Consider the following 16,865-nt stretch of genomic DNA (forward strand, 5'->3'; position numbering starts at 1 on the left):
CTCAAAGCTGGAGGCCAGAGGCAGCCTGCATTTCCTGCTCTTAGAAGAGGAATGGAGATTGTGTGTCAATGATTTACTCGCCTAAGTGCCGGCCTGGGGACATTCCTTGGTTTTTAATTGGACAGATGGAATGCCTGTGATTAAGAGGCTTCGCTTCATGCCTCATTGACACCCTGTATGTTAATGTTTCAGTTGGCGTTGGGCAAATTTTTTCTCATGCACAAGAGAGGATCACTGACAACAAAAGACAGAGAGAGTAGCATATTGACTTGTGAGAGTTTAAGCTGGTGGCACAAAGTCTTTACTTCAAGTTGATCATTACAGCTCTTAGTTCCATGAAAACAGTGGTGTGTTTCTTACATTGACCAAGCCTCTACTGCCATCTGCTGGCTTTTTTTTAAGGACAACGGGCTGCTGCTAGTCACACATCCTACATCAATCATTCAGAAACATGATTACAATGTGAATCTATCACTTCTTAGATTGTCAACTTTAGTGTAAACAAGAACATTTTAATAGTTCAGAATGAAATCCAACAAATATTTGGAGAATACAATAATTTTATCTTTGGAACTTTAGATTTGGAATATCAAGGTACATATGAAGATGTCTGGCCAACTCGGCATACAATGCTCCAAAGCAGATGAACATAAAAATCATGAAGGAAACCTGATCCAGTTTTGTTAAAGACAGTATGAACAGGGCTGGAGGCTACATTAACATCCAGTGACATTTATTGAACGTCAAAGAATGCTGACATTAAAACTCCTGCAAACAGAAAGAATTGAGGTTCATCCAGGTCACTGGTAACAGGATGCTCTCGTTGCATAACTCACATGTGATCTAGGGAGTATTTCACATACCAGGATTTCTCAATTTAGCCAGATAACAGGAGCCTAGGGTCAAGCCTGCCCAATAAGAAAAGAGCTGAGGGGCATCAGTATTTAAAACCCTTGCTCATACACCAAGCAGTATAGAAGTAAACCTTTAAGTCAGCTCATTCCTTCCTTCCCTCTCGATACACACCTATGGTCTCCCACATATTTACCTTGAACAAGATCAGCTTTTTTCATTGAGCATGCATGTTCACCACCTACCCTGCTGTTTGTTTTAGAGATAAGGCACTATACGTTAGAGTGTGCGTCATCAGGCTTTACTTAATGTCTCAGGATTTAGGTTTGACCCCATTTAACTGTCTACATCCTATACGTTTGTGGTTTAAGGGCGAAAAGTAATAGTAAAGAAATTTGATAGAATTACATCACAAGTGCTATTTCTGCTATTCTCGTTCAAGATCCCGAATGGTGGTTTATGGGTGTGGGGTGTAGCGCAGGTATTTTTTCCCAGAAGGCACATCCTTGGTGGTGAAACCTGCAGGGAAAAGCTTCTTGGCTTCTTCGTCTGAGAGAGAGGGGATGACCATGACTTCATTTCCAGGCTTATGGAGGAACAGACAGACAGAGACAGAGAATGTAAACCATTAGATGTGTCCATTCATATCTAAAGAAAAAACATCATTAAGACATTGGTTTCTCAATCCTCAGATAAGATTCTACTTACCTTCCAGTCAACAGGCGTGGCCACCTTCTTCTTAGCGGTCAGCTGCAGGGAATCAATGACTCGAAGTATCTCGGTGAAATTGCGCCCCGTAGTGGCAGGGTAGAGGATGGACAGCTTCAGCTTCTTATCAGGACCAACAACAAACACCTATAAAAAAGTATTACTTTCAATGGAAGTCAATGTAAAACAATTTTATTCTTAAGTTATTTTGAAGCATTTGTACTGATCCATTCATTGTGAAATTTTGACAGACTATAAAGAACAACTACTAGATTCGGACTGTCAAGTTGGCAAATCGACATACAAGGTTTTTGCATTCTTACAGAGAATAAAGGCCAACTCTGAACTTGTACAGTGACGGGTAATGAAGACATATAGTTCTAAAGCTAAACCTCAAGGCTAGGTTTGATTTCCTCAGGCAAGGGCAGCACAGAATTAACCTAGGAGCTTCTATGTTGATATCTATCTAGATATCCATGTTGAGTCTCATCAAATAGCTCAATCTATTAGAAGCTTCTAAAGAAAACCCACACAGCGAGCAGTGAGAGGCAAGCCGTCTTTGTCTAGCTCATCAGGGTCCAGCATCCCAAGCAGGACAGACAGCTCGCGCTTGTCATCTGCAATAATTGGGAATGGCAGGGGAGAGGCTGCCTGTTCTGGGTGAAGCGCCATCACATCCTGCACACAGATAAAGAGGGTCAATGTGTAAAAGATAACATACAGAAGAAGGTATCAGAGTTTTTAAGCGTTAAACATGCAGCTCAAAATGTAATGCAGTTACATGGGGAAAAAGCTAAAGTAAACCAAACAAAGGACAGTAAATGCAAGAATTTACAGCAATGACAAATTCAAGGAACATAAATAAAAACTAAGACAAGCAAAAAGGTTTGTTAATAGATTTCTGTTGAAAAATTAAGCTTTTTGGAGATGTGTTTTGGGACGTATAAGTAGAGACAGATTCTGGTTTTAGCTCCAGGATGACTGTAATGGGTTTAATCAGCCTCTGGACCTCAGACAAACATAATACCGTCTTGTGGGAATGATGAGCTCTCACCATTCACACAAGTTCAGCCAAAGGTTTCTGCTAGAGTGCACACAGCAGGCAAGCACTTGTGTGGGGGCGTGAAGGAGAACTGACTGTAAGGCCGGTCACTTATCATTTTAGGGAGAAATATTAAGCTCTTTTAATAACCAAACAGAGCTATACTGCATGAAAAGTTTAGTTTTGTGATGTTTATGGCCAGTAATGTGATCCTCTGCGGGTGCAGTTCACGATTGTGAAACATTTTGGCCCCAGTTCAGTCAACAAGGCTAGGCTGGGCCTTTGTAACTTAGTAACCTGACATTTTGTCCAATTAAAAAGTCGGTCCAGAATTCCAAAGCAGGTCAGACAACAACAAAAACTGGGCCCTCCCCTTCTGAGACCACATAGAGGAGGTGCCTTGTCCACCAATCAGGGTGTTCACCTCATTTCTGTGGTGATTGGCTGAGATTGGCTGATTGAGATGTCTATTTCTAATCAATGCAGAGTGGCCATATGTGAGTGAATGACACATTGGGCATGCTAAATGGTGGTGTTAGTCCCCAAAATCAATCCTGATGGTTAAGTGAAATTTGAATTTTCTTTCTTTTAACCAACACATATAAATGTAAAAAAGGCATCGGTATGGTGCTTTTTAGGCCCAGTCTAGAAGACCCATGCTCTGCATTTGTGTTTTTTCAGTCCTTTCTGAGTTCCTGAGTGGTTTGATAGTTATTCTATAATTCATACAAATATTTCATATATTTCATAAGGTTCAACCAGCAGCGGTAGCTTATTTGAAGGTAACAGAAATAAGGCATGCAACTAATATAGTTTTCTAAACAATATCCATGCAGAGACCCCATTAGCGACTGACCCAAAGGTTGAATCGTTTCAAAACAGGAAAGGAAAATGTGGTCTAAAATCAGTGAAAGGTACTTTTTTCTGACCACCCCTCCCCCCATAATTACCTTGCTCCAGCCAATGTGGTCCTCCACGCTGTCTATGGATAGGGCGATCATCTTCACACCACGCTTCTTAAACTCATCGCTGATCTTAGCAGCGCAAGCCAGCTCCGTTGTGCACACTGGGGTGAAGTCCCGAGGGTGAGAGAACAAGATGCCCCATCTACAAGAAAGGAGGCAGGAGTACTCAGTCAGTTAAACCTGTACTGCTAGAACCACAGTAGCACAACAGCACTTTGCTGCACAGGAAATTCCTGCTTACTTGTTCTCAGGCTGAAGCAACAGGTGGCCATAACTTTAGCGAACACACGCATCATAAATTATACAACGGCTGCATCTGGAGAAGCTGGCTCCATAGCTAGTAATTCATTACACAACTGAATGACATGATTGAGTATAAAGAAATATCCATCAACCTCTCCCAAGCAAGTCTCAGCAATTTGTTCCTAGTACCTGAGGGGATAATAATTAGGTAGGAAGATCCCAGGGCCTCTTATTAATGCAGCTCTTGCTGCTAAACACAGATACTGCATTAAACGTTTACATTTGCAGCATTTATGACCAGTAATGTGATCATTTGCAGTTTGAAGGGGCTGGATTGAGAAACATTTCAGCTCCAGGTTAGTCAACAAGACTAGGCTGGGCCTTGAGCCTGTAATTTAGTAACCTGACATTTTGTCCAATCAAGTAGTCGGTCCCAAATTCTCAGTCTCAGCAACTTGTTCCTTGTACCTGAGGGGATACCTAATAATTAGGTAGGGAGATCCCAGGGCCTGCTATTAATGCAACTCTTGCTGTTAAACACAGACTTAGCTCCAGAAATTGTCATTACTTTAAAACAACTCATCCACTTTGCATACGAAGAACCTGTTCTACTTAATAATTTCCCAAGATAGAGGACGATGGTACATCCCTCATCTTGATCTGACCAATAGTATCCTTTTTGGGTAAAAATGTCCTATTGTGATTTTGGCTGGGAGACCAGCACAATGCTGATTTTTTTCTATTTTCATTATAAATTTACCATATTTGAGGTTTTACAATGCCTCCATTCTAGCTGATTTATTCAGACTGGTTTCATAGCAGCACAGATCCACACAAAACACTAAACTAAATGATTTATAGTGGCACAATCTAATGTGATAGTCATGAACCAACAGGAGTTCAAGCTAATAAAGCAACGTGTGTGCCCTGTTACACCCCAAATAAAACTCATTCTGTCCTAGATACTTACCTCTGCTAACTCATCATACATTTAGCAGGTTTTAGGACCACTCAGTCAACAATACCCCCCAACAGATCAGATCTGGGCCAATAGAAACATGTAATCTTATGATGAATTATGTAATACTTAACACTTTCATCCATCATATGACAATGAGCTGTCATGTATGTGTGCATGTGAGTCTCTCAGCCACCCTTTCTCATGAACAGTGAACTCTTCATATATAATACTACTGTAAACACACTGCCCCTCTTGACTAGGGTAATGCTCAGAATATCCATATGGTAGGGGGTTAAAGTTTAATCGTCCACTAAACATGCAGCACAGTACACATTACCTGATTCTGTGTAGGTTTCTGAGCTGATTAAGTTGTGCAAGAGATGAAAGCTGGCCTAAACGCTGAACTTTCTCCTCTCTACTGAGAGAAAGGGCCAAACTAAGGCTCATCTTGCCCAAATTTAAACAAAGTGGCCTTGTGTTCTGCAACTCACTGTGACCATGAAACCTAATGCTACTGAAAACCTACAGTGGCTGTTCCTGTTAAAGGATTTTCTCCTCAAAGCAACCTGATTTTCCTTGATTCTTTAACCATAGCAGCTGATGGGGGTCACAAGTCCCAACAGGTGGGTTCTCTCCAAGCAAGAGCTAGTTTGCCCTCGATGAAATCGAAAGTCATGGCATTTCTCCATCCACCCATGACACACTATTAATAAAAAACCCAGCTTCCTTTTTCAACTTCCCGTTCCACCTTAAATGGCGCAGTGGTTACAGTGCGGCGGCTCCGTTCAGAGCGTAACCGCCCCACCATTTAAGGTGGAACTGGAAGTCAAGCTCAGCTGACGGTAATATGCAAAAATCTGAGGATTTTAGAGGGTGTTCGCCTTCATATATTTTCGTATTTGCTGTTAGAGCTTGCACATGCTCAAAATATGCATTTATTAATCTATAAAAAGTAGGAACCGTCTATTTCAGGCGGTTTAAACGGCGTCCAAACAGAAGTGAACCGAGTCCACGAGGTGTCGACACAGCTTGACAACAAGCCAGCTAGCTGTGTTATATCACTGCTCTGATGGGGAAGTGTAGTGCAAGCATTACAGAGCTAAGATAAGCGATTCCTACCACGAATATTCCTTTAATGTAGTAACTGGTGCTGCTCTTGCTAAACTCGCGAGGCTAAGCGCGATAGCTTGCATGCTGTGTCTGTCAGGGCACGACAGGCCTGACGTAACGTTAGCGCGCGTGCCAGCCTAAATGATAAAGACAGCATAGCGTTAACGGTGTGATACTCACGAGTCTCCCAAGAATTCGTGAAATTTGATCCTGCCGGCCGTCGTGTTCGCTTCAAAGTTGGGAAAGACGTCTCCTAACAGGAGACCCGGCATGACTGCGCTTCTCTTCGACCTAACAGCAGCGTGCTGGAGCTCACACACACACACACTCACTCACACACACTCAGCCGCATGTATCGAATGGGTGAGGCTGAGCTACCCAATCAGCCTCTAGAGCAGGAGGGCACCACAGTCTTCAATGGACCAGGTCCAGTTTTGTGTGGTGGTTTTCCTGGTCAGACACACCTCCACTACCTGGTACATTGGAACTGAGTTAATCCAGGGGTGTCTGACCAGGATAATCATCAAACAGCTGGATAATCAGCTCTCTCAATATATTCTAATCAGTAAACTGAATATACATTTTTTTATGGTGAAGAGTAGCTATGATGCTCTATAAGGGCAAATATGGAGTTATTGGACTAAAAAGTAAGAAGAAGAAAGAAGATTCATTCAAATATCATTTGCATGCCCATATTTTTGTTTGTATACCTGTTTTTGATGTGTAAATAACAACAGATTTCTCTCTTCACATGCACAAGAATACTTTCAAAAGTACACTATGTCCAAAAGTCCAAATGTTTGTGGACACCCCTTCTAATGAATGCATTAAGTCCCTGTAGAGAAGTACTGCCAATAGTATAGGACTCTCTGGAGCACATAAGCATGGACCTACTGGAACCAATGCCTAATGCCAGGCATGGGTTTTCCAGTTTTCCAGTTTTCTGGAATGATGGTGCTCTATCCCATACTTCTGGGAGGAGTTGGAGATGAGGTGGGGCGGCGATCATGCAACATCCTGACCTCACTATTGCTCATAGCAATTCCCTGGACAGTAGTGACAGTTACTCCAACAAAAGCAGGGTAAACTATTCTATTTAATACTTTTGATTTTAAAAGAAACAATGAATGAGCAGGTGTCCCAATACTTTTGGTCAGATAGTGTATCAGTATTGGTATTGGGATACTAACTTGGGATGAAGTATCTCTTATGTTAGCATGGGACACACCTTAAAGTGTCACATTCATCTTACACACTTTACAATATCCCCGCTTGAGGTAAAGGTTTAAAGGGTAATGGGTTAGGCTGCTAGGCTGCCTAAATAAAACCGTAGGTAGGACATATGCTTATATGAAAATGAAGTATCAGGGTAAGGTATGATTGGATAATGCACCTGAGGAACATGAGAATTATGGAAAACACAGGAAAACATTAAAAATTGTGATGAGGGCACATGTGATACCGCTGAGAAGCACACCTCAACAGAAAACAGGTCCTGGGGACTGAACCAGCAACACTGCAGTCCCAAGCCTGCATCTCTAACCTTCAGGCCACAGCTACCCGGTTACCCGAGGGACACTCCTGACATATGATTGGCTCGTTAAATGTTTCCTTCTGGACTCTGATTGGCTAGTTAAAATAAAATCTGCAATACGATTTGCTAGTTCAATTTCCCTCTTGTAATCTGACTAGCTAGTTAAACATCCTCTCCTGAGATCTGATTGGCTGGCTGGCTTGTCAATTTCTTCCTTCTTCGCTCGAGCCTCCAGCTAGTTCAGTAGCCCCTCCTGCTAGTTTATGGACAGTAATCAGTGCAGCCTGTGGCATATTTTAACACACAGGTTACTGAGCCTGTGTGCCGCAGTGTGTTTCAGCCCCAATACATAATGCTGGGTTGCATATTAAATGTTATTTAAATGAAAATAACACTATAACTTCACTATCAGTTTCCACACTGAAGGACTTTAAGTTCATGTTGATGTGAGTCACGTGGTTTGCCTCCGCAACCGCTCCAAGCTGCTGCGCGGTTTTCCCAGTGTGCACCGCAAAGAGGGCTGGTGAATCATGGCTGGTGTGGGCAGTTCGGCTGGGTGTGAGAACTGAAACCTGTACCAGACGCCTCACCAACGCTTTTCTGAAGCAACAGCAACTGCAGCGAGCTCGTCCTTGCGCTACAGCGGCGGAAATGCCCTCTCCGAAAGCCAGAAGCAGCGGCGGTGTGGGCGGCGGCGGCGGCGGCGGAGGCGGCAGCAGCAGCGGCAGCGGCGGCGGCGGCGGCGGCGGCGTCGGGCGGTATGAGTTCATGTCGCTGAGCCGCTCGCCTCCTCCACCGTCTCTGCAGCGCCAGGGCTCGGACCCGACAGCGGCACGTCTGCGAGCGGCCGACAGCCCGACCCGGCGGAGGGGCTCCGGCTCCTCCACCTCCTCCACCGGCGGGCAGCAGCTGCCGGAAGAGGACTGTATGCGGTTAAACCCCTCCATAATCGGCATAGCGCTCAGCTCTCTGCTTGCCATAGACCTGTGGCTGTCCAAGCGGCTCGGCGTGTGTGCTTGTGAGGACTCGTCGTGGGGAAGCATGCGGCCCTTAATGAAACTGGTCGAGGTGTCTGGACACGGAATACCGTGGCTGGTCGGTGCCGCGTACTGTTTATACAAAAGTGACAGCGCCGCGGGGCAGGAGGTCATGCTCAACCTGCTCATGGGTAATGTAGTCACAGCTGTCCCCTATATTGGATCACCATGTCCCATACTGTAACCCTGGCACATTCATGGCTCCCCCTCACTTTCTGGTCACCTTTCTGTCAGCCTCCTGTTCTTCATGTCTGTAAACCAGGGAGCCCCTCTGCATCCATTACTGTATCCCTCTCTTCCTATTCCACACCTGCTGTCTGCTCCTCGCTCCCACACCAAGTCTCATCTGTCCTCATTGCCCTTTACTAGCTTACTTGTTTCATGAAACAGCTGAAGCCAGAATTCGTACACTGTGGGTTGACTTCCCAGACAGGGACTAAGCTTAGATCTGAGCTATTCAGACTGCTGTGAAGTCCAGGCCTAGGCTTAATCCCTGTCTGGGTCCTAAATATGTCCAAACATTTGACAACGGTTTATCCAGTGTGTCCCTCTCTTTTTGCAGTACCAGTCTCTGCTCTTCTGTTTATGTGAGGATTTGATTGCATTGACCTTCTGTTGGCAGTCTTTTTCTTACACAAGCGGAGAGTGCTGGCCAGGTAGTTGATTAGAACAGGTGTTCCTGGTACTTCTGTACATGTAGTGTGATATCCTTCCTCGTTGTGTGATATCCCTCGCTCTTAGTTAGCCGTTCTCTTAAAGGTCCAGTAATGTCCAAGGTCCCCTATTGACCAATTTCCTGATGGTGGTGATGTCATTATGGTAACAGCACTGTGACTTTGGTTTAACACTATACAGGCTAACGTCAGCAATTTTCTAGACCACTTAGACAGCAAGCTCTTATCGCCCAATTTGTTCATCAGCCCCGTGGCGAGATGCAGGTACGCGAAACCTGGCAAGGCCGTTTGATCCACTTCCAGCAGGTCAAAGTAATCTGTCACTGCAGATCTCTTGCGGCACTGGGTCGTTCCTTTCTTTCCCTCGAGCAAGAGACTCCCCCAGAATATTGAGACGAATGAGTAAAGGGCTTAAGGCAAAGCGTTATGCATCAACAGGCCTTGCTGCAAATCAGTGCCTCCAGTCCTGAGGATGGATTGTGTCTTTTCCTGCAGTGCTACCAACACGTGGTTCATATTTTGCTCTATGCAGAATTATGGAGAATGTTTTCGTCTGGATTACGCCATGTCGGTCTGCGAAAAACACAGTGGTCACAGGTTTACTTTGAAGGTGGCATGAAAGTGCATCAAACCGAATGCTAATAGACTGCGACAGCCCAAGCAGCCAGAGTGAAAATGTAGCAGTGTTTATGAAAGAACCAAGAACTAGGACACATAGAGAAGTGATGCCTTTATCGTTCACAGCTTGTGTGTGTGTGTGTTTTATTATTTTTTCCCATGTGTATTGATTAGTTTTATGTTTTTTAACTGGCTACTTTTGTATCCCTGACTTTGCTGGGAAGCCTAAAACACAGGAGCCTCACAGCTGTTCAGCCGAAGCTCTTAGCCGGCATCTCTTGGCACTATTTCAGTCTTTCTCACATCTTTTTTTTTTCTGTGTCCATGTTCGAGTGTTCATTTTTAATGTGCCAGACCTGCTGCTACACCTTAAACAGCCCACCAGAGACACCGCAGACAGCTGGCCCATTACATACAAGCATGTAATGAGTGCTGGATGCAGGGGTGTGAGTACTGAAGGCAGGTGGGGGATGGATGGAAAGGAAAGTAAAAAGGGGACCTTGGGGGAGGGGTAATGACGGTGAGCAAGTGAGCCGCTATGGCTGTCTGTCTCTCTCTTTCTGTTTATCCCTATTTGTCTGTTTCATCCACTGCAATGTTTGTACTTCTCCACTGTTTTCATACAGACAACAAGGTTTTTACAACAAAGATGAATGTTAATGTTTCAATGTCTGGTATAGAATTGGAAATTGTCTAACATTTAAAGGGACATTATGTAGATTTATTTCTTTTAATATTAGCTTCAAAATTATTTTGCTCAATCCACATGTTATGGAAAGAATGGTGTCTCTCTTATTCCCACTCTGGGATATGGAATGCTGCTTCTGCGCTATATGACTTTGACTCAAGACCCCTCAAGAGAACGGTGTAATGCTGTGTAACCCGAGTCATATTTGTATAGAACCCTGTAATATTACACTATCATGTCAGTCTGCATGCTTCCTTTACTTCTGTTCATCAACAAATGCACATGTACAGTTCTCTATGAGGAGGTGCTCAAGGCGTGATTTGTATTTACTATAGTACTGCAAAAGTGACTTACCCTCCCTAACTGTAGGGGCAGCCCAGGAGTCCAAAATACCAATTCTTGCATGATGCTGCTTTAATGAATATCAGCAAAAAAGTAATGTTCCTTTAACTTAGCAAATTTGTTTTATTTTTTGAGGAAAATAACACATTTATACATAAATTAGCCTTACATACATACATAAATTCCTTGTTCCTTGTACAACAAACACAAAGGCCTAACCGCACACAAGCACACTAAATAGTGCACAAATAGTGATCCACCATTGCAAGTGCATTAATTAGTGTGCTAGGTAAAGTGCAGAAGTGTGTGGTTTGGAACACAGAAAACAAACACAACCAACAAGTAGTTGAACTGAGAAGCAAGAGTACAAGAGTGTTTTTAAAAGAATGCTTACAGAGAGATGCACAGAAAAGGCTGAAGCCTAAATAGTCCCAAAGCAGCTCTACACGGCTTGTTCTCTTGCCAAAAGGTTCTGAAGGAAAAATAAAGTAATACAAAAAGAATACACCTGATTAAGCAGGCTTAACAACCTGCAACTAAACCCATCAGACTTGGCGCTACCCTATCCATTGAAATATGCCTGGATCGGCTCCGATCTATATATCGAATCTCATGTGGTTCTTCTGTGTTCTCATTTAATTTGGAATACTGAAAGCACATCTAATGAATTCCTCAATGCAGTGCAATATTTTGCTGACTCGCTTCTTTTCTCCCCCCCCCCTCACCACCCTCTCTTTTAGCTTTGGTGTTGGACCTGGTGCTGGTGGCCATAGTTAAAGCCGTGGTACGTCGCCGGCGTCCCGCCCATAACCGCATGGACATGTTTGTCACATTCTCAGTGGACCGTTATTCATTCCCATCAGGCCACGCTACTCGTGCAGCCATGTGTGCCCGCTTCCTGCTGGCCCACCTCGTACTGGCCGCCCCGCTCCGTGTGCTCGTCCTGCTCTGGGCAGTGTTCGTGGGTTTCTCCCGGGTCCTCCTCGGACGTCACAATGTGACAGATGTAGCGTTCGGCTTCTTCATGGGCTACTGCCAGTACAACCTTGTGGAGGCACTGTGGCTGTCACCTGTTACGTTGCAAAACATGATGGGACAACTGGAGTGAGGGTCAGGAGGACTGGGCTAGAAAACGGTAAGCAGAAGAATAAGGAGAGTCCAGGAGGCTGCAGCGGCTTGAGGAGCCCCTGCTGAAAATGTAGACTGACTGCTGTTTCACGCCTCACGGTAGTAACGTCATCATCATGCTGTCACCAGTTTTATTTGTTGTGAGTTTTGAATTGTGTGTGTGTCTACTAAATATTTGAAGTATAAATGTAATGTGTCGTTCATCTGCTAAGTGAGGCCATGGGGTTGTTTTTGAATGAAGCAATCGAATGATAAATAATTGATAAGTTAAGGAGATGTCAGAAATGATGACCTCTTACTGCTGCGGACAGGTGCTGCTGTATGATTTCACTCTGCACCATCACCTTTAAAAAAAAAAAAAAAAAAAAAAAAAGAAAAGGAGAAAAAAGAAAACTTGTCAAAAGCAATATGAATCTTTGGCAAGAGATTAATATCCATAGCACACTACTTCAGCCATAAATACTTCTAGCTCTGCCATTCTCGCCAAGTCATCTGGCACCATTTTGCTGTATTTTTACAAAATTACATTAGAAAACTATGTATTTTATGTTTTTATTTGATCTAGCTAATTAAAAAATAATGGAAGAGGGAACTGTCAGCACTGTCCAATCTCTTCAGAGAAAGCCCTTAAGCCATACTGTGCCCATTTAAAATCACTAGTGATTTATGAAGCAGGATGTTTTATCATTCTTATTCATATTTTAAATTTAAATGGCTTTTTATGGTTTTTAACCATACCTCCTGCTTTCCTCTTCCCTTTATTGAAGGTTTCTTAAATGGATCTTAGTCACAGCAGTAAGAGGCAGAACTTATTCCAAAACATTTGCCTCTCAAAGTGAGAGGTCAATATAAATAATTCCAAATTTATTTGTGGTTTGTTTACCTGTGGGATTTCAGCAAAGCTGCAGCTACAGCACTTCCTTCATTTTGAGAGTAAATGGGTAGAGAATTGCTGAATTGTGCAGCCATGCACACTAGTAAAGCTCAGAGGATGTGACTGTCCTCTCAGCTCACCTTTTGGCCAAGAAGGACATTGAGCGCAAATGTATCCAAAATAGACCTACATTAGAAGCACAGGGGTGGGCAATATGACATCACAGTAAATATTGGTATGCCATGGTGAGCTTTAGAGCTGCATGCTATTTTTGTCATTGTTGCAAAACTGCGTTTCTAAGATCGACCCATCGTTAAAGCCTATCATTAGGGATCATGACAGTTCCAGTTTTTTATTTTTTAACCAGGGTGTTTAGAGCACCATCTGGTGTCCTGAAGATGCCATTAATGGACATTATTGCTCAGTCGGCAGCTGTGCGGACGCTCTCAGAAGGTAAATAAAGGAGTTGAGAGTCTGCAGTGTGGAGCTTTTTTACAGTGAAACCTGAAAACCGACCATAATATCTGAACCTTTATCAAGCTCTCACTGAAACACTCTGTTTTACCAGCGGGAGAACCGCACGCTTTCTCTTTTTATAAACCAGCACTGACGCAAATACACACACGCTATAGAAACCCAAATCACAGCACATTCACCCATTATAAAGCAGCTATTACACACCAGCAGACCAACAACAACTACAGATATCAGTCCGGACACACACACACACAGTGATTAGACTGCAGTGTTGTAAAGGAGCTGGGAGCTGATTGGTCAGGGAGGAGAGTCAGACTGGATTATTAGGTATTAAACACTATAAAACAGTCATTTTTAGAAAAGTTGTAGTTCTGCAACTGCTATTGCAACATGCTCATTCCTCACATATCCAAAAAAATCAGGGTTTATTTTTTTCATCTCCAAGACTGTTTCAAAAAAGCTCTCCATCTGTAAGAAAACATAAAAATGACTTTAAAACGAAGACAGAAGCAAGGCAACCCAGTCGTGAGTGATAATACTGTACTTTTAATACCATACAAGTTTGATGTTGAATGCCTCAATAAAAGTCCTCAGTAGATCTCCGTTATACACAACAAAGAAAATATTTTCTACAGTGTGTTGTTTAAATAGGAGACCCCCAGTAATCACATATCTCAGTAAGATTTAAAGTCTGACTTTGGCCAAAAAAAAAAAAAAACCAAAAAGTTATGTGTATTGGCATGGTTATGTCTCCCACACAGTCCTGATATTCTGCCAGAGCGCACTGAAAAAGTCCACCCAGACGTTAGTCGGCAACAACCATGTGCAATGTGGTGATGATGAGGGTTTTTTTAACTATGGAGAATGTTTTCAAAAATCTCTTTTAAGTTGAATGTGTGGGTGAGAGGCCAAACTGCAGAGAAAAAGCTACACAAAAAAAAAAAAAAAAAAAAATATATATATATATAGTCCGACTGATGTACTGCATGTCTTTATTCAGGCTCTGAGTTAGTGCTTTCTAATGGTTTGCCTTTGAATGTTGTTGACTTTCGGACTTTGGAAGTGCACAGTTGGTTGTGTGTCACTGTTCATAGTGCGTTGCAGTATCTGAAAGAATAGTTTTGCCATATTGCCCACCCCTAGCTTCACATAATTACATAATATGCTGGAAAATCAGAGCCTGCTTTCATAAAAACGTCTCAAGTTAGGAGTGATGATCCGGAATAGAATTCCTCTTGTATTGTTTGATAAGTTTACAGGTCCTAGATCAGCACTCCTACTCTGAAAAATTTTAGGAAAACTGGCCCTGTTATTGGAATCCACTGCTGGATTGTAGATTTTTTTTAGTATTATTATTGCACTTTTTTATTGATGATATTCTGTTACTGGGGAAGAGTACTGTGAGTACAAAGCAACATTTTCCTTTGATGTACCTCCATTAGGGATTTGGTTGAGAGCTCTGCACTAGAGGCAACAAAAAAAAAAGTTGAGGTTTAAGCAAGTGTTATATCTGTTGCTTGTTTTTGCTACTTGCCAGCACTGTGGAAGGCCTTAGCTTGAGAAATACTAGTAGTTTCTTTTTAGCAGTATGTGTGTGTGTGTGTGTGTATGTGCGCGTGTGTGTGTTTGAGATAAATGAAGACACGCAGTCCTCAAGCTTAAGCCACCCCAGAACCCTTCTCCCACATTGATAATTTAGCAGTTCAGTAATGCGCTCCCTTTTTCCTCAAAGCCATAAAAATCCAGAAAGACACCTAATTACAACCTCTTTTTATATCCTCTTTCTGTCATAGGACAGATATAACGCCATCTGTTACCCTCAGACCCCCGTTTTGGTCGTTTCTCTTTTTCCCTTGCTACAAACCCCCCTCCCCTATCTTTGTCCACCTCCACATTCTTCAGTCCCAGCTGCAGCATGCCTTTGCTTATGTAACATCTCCAGTGCTGCTGTTGGAGTTAACCAGTTATAGTGTGGATATGTGACGATGACCCTGTATAGCTAAACATTATTAAGAACATGATGTTCTTAGTCTAGGTAAGCGTATGTCTAGCACAGAGGTGAAACCATGCCTGTTGTGATGGTGCATGTCTATGAGGCAGTGGGGAGCCAGTTTCCGTTGCTGTCGTTGTGGTGTTCTTGGCTGTTTTGACTGTTTTTTTTTGGGGGGGGGGGTTGTTGTTATTTTTGGCAATAACAGATATTTCCATCACTCTGTTCATTCTCAGTTCTGCAATATGAGAGGATGAGAAATCAAAGGCTTGCCAAAGGTTTATTGTTATCTTTGAATTGCAATAATGTATGTGGTGTTTTCCAGTGGTGTGTATTTTCTAGGGACCATGTGTATTTTCTTGAGTCCAAGGCTCCAGTGAAAGGTAGCACTTGAAAGTTGAACATGGTTTAGGGAAATGTTTTCAGGGGAATGCTGTTTCTGGATCAGTCTCTTAGACTGCTGTAACTGTGATCACTTCAGGCTGCATCGGATTCCCTATCCTGTGATCCTGTGAGTCCTGGTCCTGGAGTACCCGCTGCACAGTTGGACATTTAATTGTTTTCCTGCTTCAACACACCCACTTTAACTTCACAGGGACTTGTTTATTAGCTGGACCAGGTATGTTGATGGCAGGTAAAACACATAGGCCCTGTCCACAAGTATCCGAATATTTTAAAACATAGAAATTTCCATCCCTCCGTTAGTATTTTATCACAACACCATGAAGAAAACAGGTTTAATCCCGAATTACACACGTCTCCCTATGTAGTGACCAGTATTTACGTTTAGTCATATGTGGAGATCTGAAATCTAGTGCTATCTGCATGTGGACACTGTAGTTTTATGACTTATGTAATTCAGTGTGTAGGGAGTAAGTAAAATATTTTGACTTCAGCATTTTCAGCTCAGTTTTCAGCGTTATTGTGTAGATGGAAAGCAAAAACATCTAATAAAATATCCATGTGTGTGTGGACAGGGCCTTAAATGGCAGAACCAGGGGCTACTCTAGGACTAGAGTTAGGATTGAGTGCTGTGAGCTCTTTGCCAGTCCGGGCCTCTAAAAGATGTTTCATAAAACGGGGTCTCAGTTTTGTTGGATGACATAAGCCAACGTGTCTAATTGCAATATCCCTTATGTCTGTTTACATTAGACAAGCTAGACATTTGACTTCCGTTGTCTAGCTAACTGACCGATCCTGCTCTGTGAAATACACTGTATTTAGTATGCCTTCATCTTCTGTGATTTCACCAGCTTTTTCAGTGAATATAGGAACTATAATCTAAAGTTTGACTGTTGTATAATGTAACATCACTTATCTACATTAAAAAAATATAGCCCAAAGAGGCATATTGTTGGGATAAAGTAATATATATGTATGTTTGAGTGTGATGTGATGTATATTTCAAACTCATGAGCTCATAACGTGATTGTATTTTTTACAATAAATACATAAATGAGATGATGTCATTGTTTCATGCTTGTTTTTTACCGTTTACGTTCATATAAGTTTGGATAATATAGGCTTCTTGTCTAGACGGTTAGTCTAATGAACAAAACCGTGAACTTCTACCCAAAGGTACAGTAATGTATAGAATGTATGTGATTCATCAGAAATCCTCC

General features: G+C 42.6%; 2 protein-coding genes across 2 annotated transcripts; one reads left to right on the forward strand and one right to left on the reverse strand.

Annotated features, from left to right (window-relative positions):
* Positions 1–285: 285 nt before the first annotated feature.
* prdx6 (peroxiredoxin 6) lies at positions 286–6,238 on the reverse strand. The gene is made up of 5 exons (XM_072682114.1): positions 6,062–6,238; positions 3,553–3,709; positions 2,092–2,238; positions 1,561–1,707; positions 286–1,438 (listed from the first exon to the last, which is right to left on the reverse strand). Exons 1-5 carry the CDS (start codon positions 6,151–6,153, stop codon positions 1,310–1,312), a joined length of 672 nt encoding a protein of 223 aa, XP_072538215.1. The 5' UTR covers positions 6,154–6,238; the 3' UTR covers positions 286–1,309.
* Positions 5,985–16,708, forward strand: plpp6 (phospholipid phosphatase 6). The gene is made up of 2 exons (XM_072682100.1): positions 5,985–8,583; positions 11,515–16,708. The coding sequence occupies exons 1-2, from the start codon at positions 8,067–8,069 to the stop codon at positions 11,880–11,882; spliced, it is 885 nt and encodes a 294-aa protein (XP_072538201.1). The 5' UTR covers positions 5,985–8,066; the 3' UTR covers positions 11,883–16,708.
* Positions 16,709–16,865: the final 157 nt, after the last annotated feature.

The sequence above is a fragment of the Salminus brasiliensis genome, chromosome 1 (assembly GCF_030463535.1).
Source record: "Salminus brasiliensis chromosome 1, fSalBra1.hap2, whole genome shotgun sequence".
Classification (NCBI taxonomy): domain Eukaryota; kingdom Metazoa; phylum Chordata; class Actinopteri; order Characiformes; family Bryconidae; genus Salminus; species Salminus brasiliensis.